At 41.1% G+C, this 14,733-nt stretch overlaps 2 protein-coding genes across 2 annotated transcripts; one reads left to right on the top strand and one right to left on the bottom strand.

The window, feature by feature from the left end:
• The first annotated feature begins 664 nt into the window (after nucleotides 1-664).
• LOC142437140 (olfactory receptor 10J1-like) lies at nucleotides 665-1,597 on the top strand. The gene has a single exon (XM_075540426.1). It carries the CDS (start codon nucleotides 665-667, stop codon nucleotides 1,595-1,597), a length of 933 nt encoding a protein of 310 aa, XP_075396541.1.
• A 2,838-nt stretch (nucleotides 1,598-4,435) lies between these two features.
• Nucleotides 4,436-7,913, bottom strand: LOC142438404 (mucosal pentraxin-like). The gene is made up of 2 exons (XM_075540784.1): nucleotides 7,850-7,913; nucleotides 4,436-5,031 (listed from the first exon to the last, which is right to left on the bottom strand). Exons 1-2 carry the CDS (start codon nucleotides 7,911-7,913, stop codon nucleotides 4,436-4,438), a joined length of 660 nt encoding a protein of 219 aa, XP_075396899.1.
• Between the last annotated feature and the right edge of the window lie 6,820 nt (nucleotides 7,914-14,733).

Here is a 14,733-nt window from a genome sequence, read left to right as displayed (position 1 = left end):
GGAGGAGTCAGGTGCTGAAGAAAGTGAGGGGTACACCTAGTTTTTAAATGCTGTGGTTGTTATTTTGCTATATTTTTCAAAGTAGGTTATAGTGGTGCCAGGGATGGTCAGATTTTCATCTGCTAGAGATCATAAAAAAAAGTTCCAGGCAAGATATATAGGCTAGTAGGAACAGGAAGAAGGCAAACAATTGCTGTCTGTTTGATGCAGAACATTGTCTTCTTTGACAACCCAGGGAAAAAGATCTTTAAGTGATCACAATTACAGCAGGGTTGACAAATATGTATTAAGTCTAAAACAAATCTGGGGCTGTAAGAGGAAATTCCTTTCAAGTTTCAATATGCACTCCCCACTTCTTTAGTCTCAATTTTCCCCTCACAGTAATGTCCTAATTTGCCAGAAAACTGTTCCTAACTTGGTCCAAGCACCCTTCCTTCTACCCTATCCCATTCCCATTTTTTCATACCCTTTCAAGCATAAATGTCTATGCTTGAAATCATTTTCCAATTGTGTTTTCTTTTACTTATCAGTGAACACGTGTCCTCGCAATTCTAGCAGCAGCAGGATCATCTTCATTGCCTCGCTCTCCTAGAACTCTCCTGCACAGAATACTGAGAGTAAAGGGTTCCAACTGTCTCCATCTTTCACATATGAAATTTGCTCGATGAAGAGAGGAAACTACACATTGGCGAGTGACTTGGTTTTTCAGGGTTTCTCCAGCTTCCATGAACACAAGGGGACGCTTTTTGTGGTATTTCTTGCCTTGTACCTTTTAACGCTGGCTGGAAATGTGATCATCGTGACCATCATCAGCATCGATCGCCACCTCCACACGCCCATGTACTTCTTCCTGAGTGTGCTGTCTGTTTCCGAGACCATGTACACACTGGTCATTGTACCACGCATGCTTTCCAGCCTCATAGGCCCAAGCCAACCCATTTCTTTGGCTGGTTGTGCCACCCAGATGTTCTTCTTCATCACTTTGGCCATCAACAATTGCTTTCTGCTCACGGCAATGGGGTATGACCGCTATGTGGCAATTTGCAACCCGTTGCGGTACATGGTCATCATGAGCAGGAGGGTGTGTGCCCAGCTGGTGTGCGGTGCCTGCGGTATTGGACTGCTTGTGGCCATAATTCAGATCTCTTCTGTGTTCAGGCTGCCCTTCTGTGATAGAGAGGTGGCACATTATTTCTGTGACATCCGCCCAGTAATGAAACTCTCCTGCGAGGACACCACTCTACATGATATCATAAATTTTATTGTCAGCTCACTGGTTATTGTGGTGCCTATGGGCTTGGTCTTCATTTCGTACATCCTCATCATCTCCACCATCCTCAAGATTGCCTCAGCTGAGGACCGGAAGAAGGCCTTTGCCACCTGTGCCTCCCACCTCACAGTGGTCATTGTCCACTATGGCTGTGCCTCCATTGCCTACCTCAAGCCCAAATCAGAGAACACAAAGGATCAGGACCAACTGATCTCAGTGACCTATACAGTCTTCACTCCACTCCTTAATCCTATTGTGTATACGCTGAGGAACAAGGAAGTCAAGGATGCCCTCTACCGTGCTCTTGGCAAAAAGCCTCCGTCGTAGGACGTTTGGGAGCTGGATATAGGGTTTCTCATAGTCTGCATATTTTTTTTAAGTTTAAAAAGTCTGGCCATATCAAATTGACATCATTTTCCAAGGGATAGCGCTCAGAAAGCAGTATGGAGTAGAACAGAGAGATAAATGGAAATGGTGACTACCGGAAGGAAGTGGGAAAAGTGATGTAACATTGTGAGCACTGCAATCAGTGTCACCAAACAAAATGAGTATGAATAGTTGAATGGAAAATCAATTTGCTGTAAACTTTCACTGAAATTACAAAGCAATGGTTTTTTTAAGTGTTGATCATAGCATTTGTCTATTTTATATAACGAAAGCTTCAAATTTGGTGGTAAGGATGCACCACCACCACCACCAGAGTTCCTTTGATTTGTGTTTTTTTAAAGATGACCTGTGGATACAGAAAGGTTTTTCCCCAGGTTGTCTGCTGCTTGCTAGCATTGGTAGACATTCATCGCTTAGCAATTCTCTCCCTGAGGGCATCAGTCATCCATAGCAATCAGACACTATTGTCCATCCCACCATAGGTGGGGTCCACTGCCTGCCGATAAGGAGAGTGGATTGCTTTCCTGGAAGAGAGCTCAGAATAGGTCAAGCCAACACTAGGAGGACCCAGGTAAGCTCGCCATCTTGAATCTAAGGTTGGGTCATCTTATCACGTGTGTACCCCTATTACCTCCCCTTCCTATTGCAGGTACGCCCTTAGCTCAGACCCTTCCTGTTATGCGTATTCCTATTGTACAACTAGACGTCCTGCTTTTGGAGGGACAGTGCCGATTTTTAGCAATTTTTCCGGCGTCCCGTGGCATTTTAAAAAAGTCCCGATTTTTGGAAAGAATGCACGACAAGCGAAGGTTTATGGTTTTCGGCTGCCATTTCGCCAGGATCTGAGTTTCATCAATGGTATCCCGCTGGTGTCCCGCTTTATCAATGTTAAAATCTGGTGACCTATAAGCTTGGTTAGAAATATACTCGAACTCTCCTCCTCTTGTCTTCCACCTCCACGTGGACCACCAAGAGGGGCTGGGGTGAACATGCTTTATTTAACTCCTTTACTCTTCTTTCCACGATTTTACTAGAATCTTTATGTATTATAGCCATGTAATTGTACCTACGAACCCCATGATATTGTTAGAGGCTGGTTTAACAATGACCAAAAGAAAAAAACAAAAGCTGTATCTTTCACTAACATCATAGGTTACACCCCACCAGGGAAATGACCAAATGCTGCTGACACGATGGACAGTTTACCATTTGAATCATAAGCAAGGGGCCCGGGTGTTATCAGTTTTTGATGATAAAACATTGGGCTTCGTATTTGAAGTGGTAGGTTGAAAGAACAATCTCAATGTCAGATATATTCTGAGTTTTAAAACCTCAGAAAGCATTGGTGGATGCCCTGACTGTGTTGGGAACACAGTTGAAACGACCGTCTTCACGTATCACATCTTTCTGCTTTGAGCGGTGACAAGCGTAACACACCCCTGCCATTCCAAAAGAAAGTTTATTGACTCTCGAGATTTTCACATGGCTTGAAGATCCATGAAATGTATTCTTTGCGATTTTGTTTCGCCTCCCATTAGAACTGTCCATTCAGTGAATCTTGACTGTCCATATGGCCCAGAGTTAGGAAATAACACGGCCTCATCCAGCAACTGACTTTGGGGTGGGGGCTTCTATATGCTCCCTATAAAGAAACACATGTGCTAAACCATATTCACTAGCATAGGGCTATCTGAAAGTCCTTGGAATTAAATGTATTAATCCCACACCCCCACTAACCTTGCTATCTCAGATCTAGACATCAGTCCGCTGATGTTCATTCTTCCTGGTGTAGAATGCGATTGATTCCCATTTCTTTCCTTTCACCACTTCATCAGTACATTGATGAGCTTAATTTCTATGAATAGTTGGGTGCCTAGTTCTAATCCTAAATTTAAACATTTGTATAAACAAGATTCTGGGAGTCTTTTCGCTCTCCCAGTGCTACTGCTTTTCTTAAGGAGAGTTATCTTTATTTGTAAGAAAGTTGTAGAAATTTCAGAGTTAGCCTGGAGAAAAGAAAGCAGGCAGAACTTGCCAAATATCTTTCAATCCATAAAGCATTTTAGAAAGAGATCAATCTGTATGTCCTACCCATCATTCTACTCCTCAGTAAGGCCAGGCCTAAACGTCCCCTCCTGAAGATGCATGGAAAGTGGATGTCCAACAATGTATTGAGGAATCCCTGATGGATCAGAAAGGGGGTACATGTTATGGGACACATTGCCTGCCTGACCGTGATGTGAAGAGGAGTCTCCAGTGAGCCGTACCTTTGCTGTTATCTGGGGTTCCTGAGTCTCTTCTTAGAGTCAAATATAAGAGAAATATTCTTACAAATATTCTTATTTGTGATAACAAGCAAGGGGAGGTTTTGAAAGCTCTCATTTTGGAACTCTCTGCGGGGATTTTGCTCACGATATAGTAGTTCATTCTTTCAAAGCTCCCCAAGTAGCCATGCCATTTTTATAGACTGCTGAGTCTGAGTACAAAAATCTGCATATGATCTACTCACTGCTGTGGAAATCTCTAGAAGATTGGAACCTGATACCGAAAACAGTGTGTTTTGAGTCCCTATAGTTCAATACTGTAGAGAATGCTGTACAACTTGCCTGACCTGATTTTTGTAACAATAAGGAATGGATGTTCACGACTTACCTATCCATGCATTCTTTATATAGTTTACACCATCTTAACAGAAAAATATTAAGCCAATGTATTCGATTTCAAAGGGAATTTATGAGTGAATATCAATAAACAAATCATGACAGAAGAAAGCAAGTCTCAAAGCCATATTTTGCTCTTAATCACCACATAACCACCATCTACATAATTCAGGTCTTGCCAATCAATCACGTTGCCACCGTGAAATGAGTCACACATGTTATTTAGGGGCAGCACATAGTCCCACAAAGAAACATCCCATATCTCGCCAACAAAGGATTGTTTTGCATCAAATCCTCCTCCATAGGAATCCTGCTCTTGTCCCAGGATAATCTTTGCCTCTGCCCCCAAAGTGTACCCCTTCCTCACTCCCTTCCTCCCCAACGGCTTTCCATTCACCCAGAGTTCAGCAATCCCAGAGACAGACTCCCAGCTGACGCAGAGATGGATTGGACCAAAAGATGTCGGGGGGCCCATGAAAATGGCTCCAGCATTCCCAAGATAGAGACCATACTCTCCCATTCTGTCCACAAAGAGAAGCAGCTCGTTGTCCTGGGACGGGGTGTTGTATGAGAAGAGGCTGTACGGCCGCGTGAGGTCTGTGAAGCCCTTCATGCACAATGTGAAGCTCTTCAGTGGCTCTTTTATTTTGGGGATCAGGGACACATAGGCTGTATTCGATTCTTGAGGAAAAATAAACACCTTCCCTCCGAGGTCTGTGGAGAAGAGAAAATGTGACAAAAATTTGGTCAACTTTCTTTTGGCTTTGCTCTCACAATGCAACCTTTGCTGTTTCCTGAGACAGGGCATCTACAGCACACTGGATTCTCTAAAGGGTCTGTAAGAACATTCTCTCAGCAGCTGTATATGCAAAATGTTAGTGTCTGAAAGGCAGAATTTGGCCGAGCTGTCCTGTCAAAAAGAAAACTCTAAGATGCCCTCTATCACCTGTTGGAGTCCCTGGGTACACAAGTGGCTAGGCACAGGACCGCTGAGAGGACAGTCATGCAAGCCCTAGGGAACACCACTCACCGCTGACCCACACGGCCCACCGTGGGCTGGAATCAATTCAACTACAAATTGTGTTATTATTTTTATTATACATTAACTTGCAAAATATGCATAAGAATTCTAGTCCCGCACCAGTGAATATAATAACATTTATTTACTTTGTTAATGAGGCCATAGGAGTATAGACTGTACACTATACTCCTATGGCCTCATTAACATAATAAATCACTTTGGAGTTATAAACAAACCGGATTATATGCACAGCAACAAGCATATGCTGGGGAAGACAAATGCAATCATGAAATGTGTGGACTACCAAGGGAAAATTTGATATGGCCAAGATTCTGATTTGGATTTCTAGCCTCCAGAACTTTGAGGAAATGAAACTCTGTTATTGAAAACCACTCATTTGTGTTATAGCAGCATTAGATAAGGCAGCAACACTCCCTATAGTCACAAGAGATTCTACTCCAATAGATCAGCAAACTCCAGTTAAAGAAAATAAAGCACGGCTACCTCACTGAATATGGATTAGCTGGAGCATGTAGCATTTGGTTTCTACCTTCTTCATGGGTCAGATTATGGAACACCAGTGGCTGGAGTTCCATTTAATTCAAATGGTTCTTTTTGAATTATGGCTTGGCTATAATGGGTCACCACCAACTCGCATGGCTGGTGAATAGTGTGCAAACCACATGATTCAAAGCTTTAATGTGGCCTCCTTCTGGTTTCCACTCCTTTTTATCACCTATGTTTGGCTAGTTCAGGCTCAATCTTTGACTGCTTGTCTCTCAAAGCAATGGCATCATGATCACGGAATTACTATTTCCTTCTAAGATCCACAAGAAAACATGTGGCCTTATAAGGTCAACTTTGTTTTTTTTATTTGCTGAGGAATACAAGTTGAACAAAACTGGAAATCAAAGAATAATGAATACTTGAACAAGGGAGACGTAGTCTAGAAGCCTAATGGAGTCTTGAAGGGAGTTCATCTTGTTTAATAGCATGAAATGGAAGAGCAGCATGAATTACTATTTCTTTAGATACCAGGGTTTTTCAAGCAATCCCAGACAAAGAATAGGAACAGAACTCCTACGGAGAGGGGACTAGGAAAATTGTAAAGACTTTGAAAGAACTTTGGTCAGTACAACATGCATTAGAAAGATGGGAAAATAAATCATGCATTTCACCCTGTCATCAAATTATTTCCTAAGTATTATTTGTAATTGTGTCAGTATCCAAACCTGGACCAAAACAAAACCATATGTCTAGCCATAGAACAGGATGTTAAGCAACTTCCTAGTGACAGTGGTGTGGTAGAGAAATGGGCCTGTCACACTTGAAATGAGGTTTCCTTTAGTTTCGATAATAAGAAAAAATGGGGAATGAAGGGTTGGTGTATTGCCAAAAATGTGTTTTTTAAGAAAACAACTTTTATAATATTTGACAGACCATAAGTGCACTTTTTCTGTAATCAATTTCACCAAATCTTCCTCATAACCATTTAAAATATAGATGCTAAAAATAAATAAACAAAAGAGAGATGCTGTCATTCTCATTTTTAAGATGAAACAGAAGTTCAGAGAAGTTCAACAACTTCACAAAGATCATTAAATTAACTGGGAGAAACTAGTTTTCTAAATTTCAATCTGAGCTCCTTCTAAGATTTCTAACTTTCTTTCTTGTGGCCCGGATTAAGGCCTTGAGAAGCAACCAAACAAATACTCCAGCCTCTGTGCTAACTTCTCTCTTTCTAGCAAAAACTCTCCATCCTTCAGTCTCTCCCATGAGCGGTAACAGCATTTTTATACAGGTTCCACACAGATTCCCCTTCATCCTCTCAGGAGGCTGCCTAATGCCACGCACATCCTGACTCACCACCATCAGTGACGACGTTAAAAATATGTCCAAATATAATTTATTTCCCTATGAAGATTGACTGGCTCTCTTTTGGTGAATTGGGTTTTTATAACCTAATCTTTCTGAGATTAGGTTATAAAAAGACTGTGACTTTTACGTTGGATTCTTTCTCTCTTTAAGCTGGGTCACTCTGCGTGGAGGGAGCAAGTTGCTATATTGTGTGCTGCCCCGTGGAAAGGTCCCTGTGGCAAGGAACTAAGGGAAACCTCTGGGGACCAAGACAGAACCTCAGTTCAATAGTTTATGACAATCTGAGTCCTGCCAGTAGGTTCCTAAGAGAGCTTCAAAGTGGATCCTTTGATGAGCCAGTAGATAAGACTTCTCCAGTTTGTTTGACATCAATCTCAGGAGTAATTTAGAGCTGGAGTCACACAGATAAGCTACTCTTTGATTTCTGACACACTGTAAGTAGGAGGTAGTAAATATTTATCATTATAAGCTTCTGAGCTTTGAGGTAACTTTGTATATATACTAGCAGTAGAAAACCTAAATAGTATCATTCAATCTCACAGCCCCCCAAAACAGCAGCAGCAGAAGCAGCAACAAAATGTGGTGTATACAATTCCCTTGTGACTTGGAGAACATTGATTCCCAAGTACCTACCTGAATGTGTCGTGCCTTCTGTGAGAACCAAGAAGAACAAAACACCCAGAAGAAGCCTCCCCATCTTTCTTCCTTGGGTCTGCAGGTGACTTGGAAAGTATGTCAGTTGTCTTGGCAATGGGGAGACACTCACAGTTGGCTTCTTATGTTGTGGCTGTTGAGGTTACGCCTTTCTTCTATCAACAGAATGTAAGGCTATAAATGTTAAATGTTAACTGAACCCGGAAATAGATTAAAAATTATTTTTCTCCCTCTGATGTGCTCTGGATCTGATCTGGTTTCAACATTTTTGGTATTTTTGTTTTGATTTGTTTATTGCTTGTTCATATTAGGGCTTTTCTCAGAGGTGTCATTGGTGGTTACCTTCAAAGTTGTGTTATGTGTTTTTCAGTAGATGAAGCCCAGGATTTATGAAACTGTAGAGCAGTCGTTCTCAGCCTGTGGGTCATTGGATTCATAACAGTAGCAGCATGACCGTTATGAAGTAGCAATGAAAATAATTTTATGGTTTGGGGCTCACCACAATATGATGAACTGTATGAAAGGGTTGTGGCACTAGGCAGGTTGAGAACAACTGCTCTAGAGGCACCAAGTAGAATTAGGGTTCAGGGGGTAGTGGTATGGTGAGGATGATGGGAGCTAAAATAGAGATGATACCAAGGAGTCCAGGAAGGAAACGAATGTTTGAAAACTGATTATGGTAGCAATTGTACACTACTGCTTGACACGATTGAACTATGAAATGATAAAATGTATGTATTAATTTACAATTAATCATAAAGTTTAATGTATATTTTTCTTACATTTTGGTCTATTGTTCCATATTTCGCATATTCTTTTTCTCTTTGAACTGTTATATTTCCTTCTGAGTAGTTCTACTCATGTTATTCCGGGAAAGAAGCTCCATGGCCTCATGAAGGACACTGTTATCACCTACCTCTGGAAGGAAACTGTGGCCATGTATTGTTACAAGTGTAAGATTAGTATGCTCCTGGACCTGTAAAGGAACCGCTCCCTCCCCTGTATTTAAAGCCCACCAGTAGAGTAAGCAGATTTCTACGAGTAAAGTAAGTAGATTTCTACCCAGGTACACTGGTGGCTGTTTAGCTCTCGTGATCTGGAGGAAGAGGTTTTCAGTTAGTGGCCTTACCTGGAATCTGTCCAATAGGAGCTCAAAGAAGGTATCTGTGAAGCTGAATAAATTAGTACTGTCTCAATGTACCTCTGTCAGTTTGTCTTACTGTGGTGGCTTGTGTGTTGTTGTGATGCTGGAAGCTATGTCACAGATAGTTCAAATGCCAGCAGGGTCACCCAAAGGGAACAGGTCTCAGCACAGTTTCCAGATAATCAAAACACTACAAAGTGGGAATAGGTTGTCCACTTATGAAAACCTTGTGGACAGAATCAAAACAGTGTGAGATACTAAAGTTTCATAAAAATAAAAAGAACATTGTTGAAGTTTGGGCCAGCAGATGAGCCCAGCAGGTCAGTTGCTACTCAAAAGAGACTGAAAAAGAACTGCTTTCTCAAAGTAGAATTGCACATAGTGATGGAGCAAAGCCCATCATTAACAGCTTTAATTAATCAATAATTGTGATTTTAATATGTTCATATGAAGAATGAATTCAGACAAAATATGAATCTAGGAAAATTATAAGTAAAAAATTGAATAGAACACATAAAATAGACATCATAGTTATTAGCAAATTGAAATGGCCATTTTGAATGAGAAAAGATATGGTTTACTAGGCTGGGAATGAAATAATCAAGAGGAACAGCTGGGCATTCATCTTCAAAAAAGGACTTTTCAAGATCTAGCTTGAAATACAGTGCTATCTGTGAAAGGATTATAGCTATCTGCCGTCAAGGAAAGCTAATTAATACAACTATTATCCAAATTTATGTGCCAACCACCAAAGCTAATGATAAAGGAATTGAAGGGCTCTACCAATATCTTCACTCTGAAATGGATCAAACAAACAATCCAGATGCCTTGATAATTATTGTTCAATGGAACGCAGATGTTGGAAACAAAGAAAAGGGAACCATAGTTGGAAAACATGGTCTTGGTGATAGAAATTAAGTTTAATATCGCATGACAGAACTGTGGAAGACCAACTATGTCTTCATAGCAAATATCCTTTTCAACAATCCATACGGCAGCTCTACACATGAATTCTTCAGTTGGAATACATAGAAATCAAATTGATTACATCTGTAGGAAGAAACAGTGGGGAAGCTCAGGATCACCACTAAAACTAGGCCAGGGGCAGACTGTGGAGCAGACCATCCATATGTAAGTTCAAGTTGCAACTGGGGAAAGTGAAAACAAGCCTACACGAGCCAAAATATGACCTTGAGTCTCTCCCACCTGAATTTTGAGAGCATCTTATGAACACATTTGCTGCATTGAACACTAAATGTTGGAACCTGTGGGATGACATCAAAACATCATATATGAAGAAATCAAATCATCATTAAAAAGACAGGTAAGAAAGAAAAGATCAAAGTGGATGTCAGAAGAGGCTCTGAAACTTGTTCTTAATAGTAAAATAGCTATGGTGCCTGGAAGAAATAAGAAGGCAAAGAGTTGAACAGAAAGTTTTCAGGGCAGTTTGGTAAGGCAAAGTAAAATAGTGTGAGATGTGCAAGAATCTGGAGTAGGAAAGTCAAAAAGGAAGAACGCACACAGCATCTCGTAACCTGGAAAATCTTAAACCAGTCAAGCCTCAAGTTGCAATATTGAAAGATTGATAGGCAAAATATTGAACAATACGGGATGCATCACAAGAAGATGGAAAGAATACACAGAGTCACTGTACCCAAAAGAACTAGTTGACATTCAACCATTTCAAAAGTGGCATATGAGCAAGAACCAAATACAAAGCTCTAGGAACTAACAGACAATCAATGGAAATATCTCAACAAGCTCATGAAGCACTGGAAGCTCTCATTCATCTATGCCAGGAAATTTGAAGGACAGCCTGACAGGAAGAGATCTATATTTGTACCCATTCCAAAGAAACAAAACTCAATAGAATGCTCAAAGTATCATTCATAGCACATGCAAGTAAAATTTTGCTGAAGATCATCCAACAATGGTTACAGCAGTACATTGACAGGGAGCTGCCCGACATTCAGAAAAGTTTTCCCATGTAGCAGCAGACAGCTTTTATCTTCCTTTTTTGGAACTTCCAGTGGGTTTTTAACTGTGTATCTTGAAGTAAGCAGCCCGAAACTTACCTGACACCACTCACACTGTTCCTTGATTATGAGTAAAAAACATGTGAAATGGTTTAACAGCCAAAACTACTAAACTCACTGTGAAGCTACATCATAAACAGGTGCTTCCGATCTTCACTAAAAGCCAGATCCGCCCAATTGTTTTTCACCTGAACATGGTCAGTAGGTTCCAATATGAAGGAATAATGCCAAGCAACTAAAGACTTTCCCTTCCATTTCCATTTAAGTCTCCAAGCTGACTTACATAATGAATGATACCAGTTTCCTTATGAGATACCAATTCCTTATAGGTTTATATTGTGCCAAATCTAGGAGCACAGTAAATAATAGAGTGTGACAAAAATCAATGATCCGTGGAAAGAATCAGTCCCATGGACTGATGCATCAGCCACATGACACTCAGTCTCAAGAAGTCTGAGATCAGAAGAACAAGATCTAATCCAGGCCCTGCTACCAACTGCTCTGAAAAAGGATCACTGTAGGAAGTCCTGGACACAAGAGGAGAAAAATGTGGAACAGAATTCAAACTAAAAGAAACAAACAAACCAGGTTTACTGGTTGGGTAGGATAGAGACTGGTAGAAACAGTGTAGCTGTCCGGTTGTTAGAATAATCATCCACTTTAGATCCAAAGAGAAGCATTTGCCCAAGGACAAAGCTTAGAGGGTTTAGGTAAGGAGGAATGAAAACAGGAGTCACAGGGAGGATGTTGAGTTAGTTTATTGTGCCAACCTGGCCGATAAACACATGTGGGATTAATTGAAGGGTGGAGGGATAAATGGCTATGTGAGCCTCACCTTTCAAGTTCTCTGGTCTCTTGCTTTGTGATGGTCGCACCAGGGTGCAACTGCCTTAACAGTTCTCTGCTGCAGCCTGCAAGGCTGCCTTCTTGCAAGACATTCCCAAGGAGAAGCCACATGAATCTACCCCGATGCAGCCCTGGGTGCTGGAGCGACCATGTGGAAACCCCTGCCAGCGCTGAGATGTTTACATATTCACTGACTCAGCTTTCTCCCTGCAGTCGGCATCATTGTATCTTCTTTGTGAGATGGAGGAGGACTCTGTGGATTGGTGTTGGATATATGGGTTATTGTTGGACTTGTGGGCTTGGGCAGCACTGGGTTGGGATATTTTCTTGATGCACAGTTAACGTTTATATAAAACTCTCGTGCATTATAGTACCTTGGGAGTAGGGTACTGGAGAAACAAATCATAAGATAGATGTTTGTTTGACCTCTCCCTCATAGAAGTTTTTCTTCTTTGTCTAGCCAGAGGTCAGATAAAGCTACACTATTTACTCAGTTGTTTTTCTGGGGAAAATATGGGAAGTAGGAAAATAGAAAGTTTTTGAGTCCACTTGCTTCAACCATTAAAATTTGATCTTTAGATGGGTTTAGGCCATGTCTGTAAAAAAACTTTGCAAAGATATGCCCCACCCAGTGATTTGGAGTACTCAGGAACCAGTGGTCTTTAGCAGAAGCTGGGAAAAAAAATCTGGAACCACGAAGAAAACTCCTCTCTGGGACTGAATGGTAAAGGGAGCCTGTCAGCAGGCTGAAATGCTTGATAGGTAACCACCTGGATCTACTTGAGTGGAAGTGGGAGAAATGCAGCAATAAAGGGGCGGGTTGTTTGGCCACTGACACCTGTGGACTTGGTTTACAGGGAATAAAAGATGAGAGCGGGTTGACTTGTCTAAGGTTCCTGACCTAGCTTCAGGGAGCTACGCTTGTTGAGTATTGGTGAGAGCCCATGGTCTAAAGGCAAGGCGACCAGTGGACACCCTGTGGAGGCTGAGTGAGGCAGCCCACACTGAGTTGACCAGAACCCGACTAGCTGGGAGATTTTTGAGCCTGTGAACTGGTGCATATTGTTGCTGATTCTATGGATGGCCTGTCCAGATTTGACTTTGCTTATGGATGCGGACTTCACAAGGTTCCAACTGATATGAAGACTCTTCATGTTGAAAAATATGATTGTCTTCTCAGAGAACTGGGTTGATGTGAGTGGGTAGTATATGAATTAGATACCCAAAATGGGGGGAGATAAAGGCATGAAGTAGTTGGCTTACAAACTTTCATAGGTGGGGGGGAAAATCCCAGGATTATAGGGTTAAGATGAAGGTGCTACTTAATTGCAATTGTGAAGCTAAAGAATTGTGTACAGGTGCCAGGTTGGCAAGGGGTGGATCGAGTTAGTTTATTGTGCCAACCTGGCATAATATAAAACTCTTTCATACAGATGTTTAATATGTGGTAATATTGAAGGAATTTCAGTAGATACATTGAATCAGAATGTGTATGAATTGTGGAAGTTCAAACTATTGCCTGCTCTGTAAACCTTCACCTAATTCACGATAAAAAGTGAATAAAAAAATAAATGGACCCTTATCAGCGAAAATAAAAACTGCCCTTGAAAGAAGAGTCAGTGAGCCTCTGTATTGCTAGGACTGCTACAGTTCAGTCCTAGGTCTATATGCATAGAGGAGTGATGAATGTTCAGGTAGTGATGCCACTTGTAGAGATATCTCTAGTTGGAAAAAAACAGAGGAGGGATAGTTAAATCGAGGGAGGAACAGAAGTTGGAGTGACAATGTGAAGGGATAAAGGGAAAATGGGAGGAGAAATAATGGACAGCAGACAATTATTTCTCAGATCAGAGAAAGGAGAGCTGGTCTTCCCACTCTAGGAAACCTACGATCCTTAGTTCAAGAGCATGAAAAATGATTCTGAATCTGCACACCGCCATCAGCCCTCTCTGGCTGAGTCACTCATAACAAGTTCCATGTTATGAAGAGTGAATTAGCTTCAGTTCTGAGAGCCAGTTCCCTGTTTTTAATGATATCATTTTCAGAAAATGTTTTAATTTATAAAACGGGAATGAAAGCAAACAAGAAAATGCTACCTCATAGATGTCCTTATAAAGCTTGAATGAGATTACTTACGAGATTAACGAATACTCCAAACTCACTCCCATCCAGTACACTCTGACTTATAGTGACCCTGTAGAATAGGGTAAAACTGCCCTGCAGTTTCCTGAGACTTGAACTCTTAACGGAAGTAGAAAGTGTTTTTTTCCTGAGGAGTGGCTGGGGGTTTCCAACTCCTGACCTTGAGGCTAGCTGCCCAATGGCTAATCACTACATTGCCAAGGCTCCTGAAAGTATGAGACTAAACTCAAGCTCACTGCTGTCAAGTCAATTCTGACTCTCAGCAATCTTATATGACAGAATAGACCTGCCCCTGTGGGTCTCCAAACCTGAGACTGTAACTCTGTAAAGCTTGTCTTTCTCCTCAAGGTGGCTGGTTTTGAACTGCTTACTTTGCTGCTAGCAGCCCCACATAATACTACACCAGGGGTTCTATTTATGAGCTTATATATGTAAAAATATATAAAGGTAGTAACAAGCAAACAATAAAAGATTTTATGCTTCTATACTGTATAGAAACTAGATATTTTTCTCTCCCATAGTTTCCCCAATCCCCTTTAATTTTTTCCTTTAAGCAAGAAATTTGATCAGAGTACAAATTCTATAGAGAAATAATCAGTACATAAATAAATTGGATACATTTTTGAACGTTACATCTGTAATTATTTGGGTTGGGGAAATAAAAAAGACCGTATTTTGGTCTTCATGTGGGA

Source organism: Tenrec ecaudatus, chromosome 1 (genome assembly GCF_050624435.1).
Source record: "Tenrec ecaudatus isolate mTenEca1 chromosome 1, mTenEca1.hap1, whole genome shotgun sequence".
Taxonomy (NCBI): Eukaryota; Metazoa; Chordata; class Mammalia; order Afrosoricida; family Tenrecidae; genus Tenrec; species Tenrec ecaudatus.
Note: the sequence above shows the minus strand (reverse complement) of the source record. Positions and strands in the feature narration are given on the sequence as shown.

Bases quoted from the DNA above. Each gene is read 5' to 3' on its own strand.
- LOC142437140 (XM_075540426.1), top strand. From the start codon at position 665: ATGAAGAGAGGAAACTACACATTGGCGAGTGACTTGGTTTTTCAGGGT.
- LOC142438404 (XM_075540784.1), bottom strand. From the start codon at position 7,913: ATGGGGAGGCTTCTTCTGGGTGTTTTGTTCTTCTTGGTTCTCACAGAA. The intron at 5,032-7,849 runs GTAGGTACTTGG...TCTTCTCCACAG, and splicing joins AGAAGGCACGACACATTCAG to ACCTCGGAGGGAAGGTGTTT.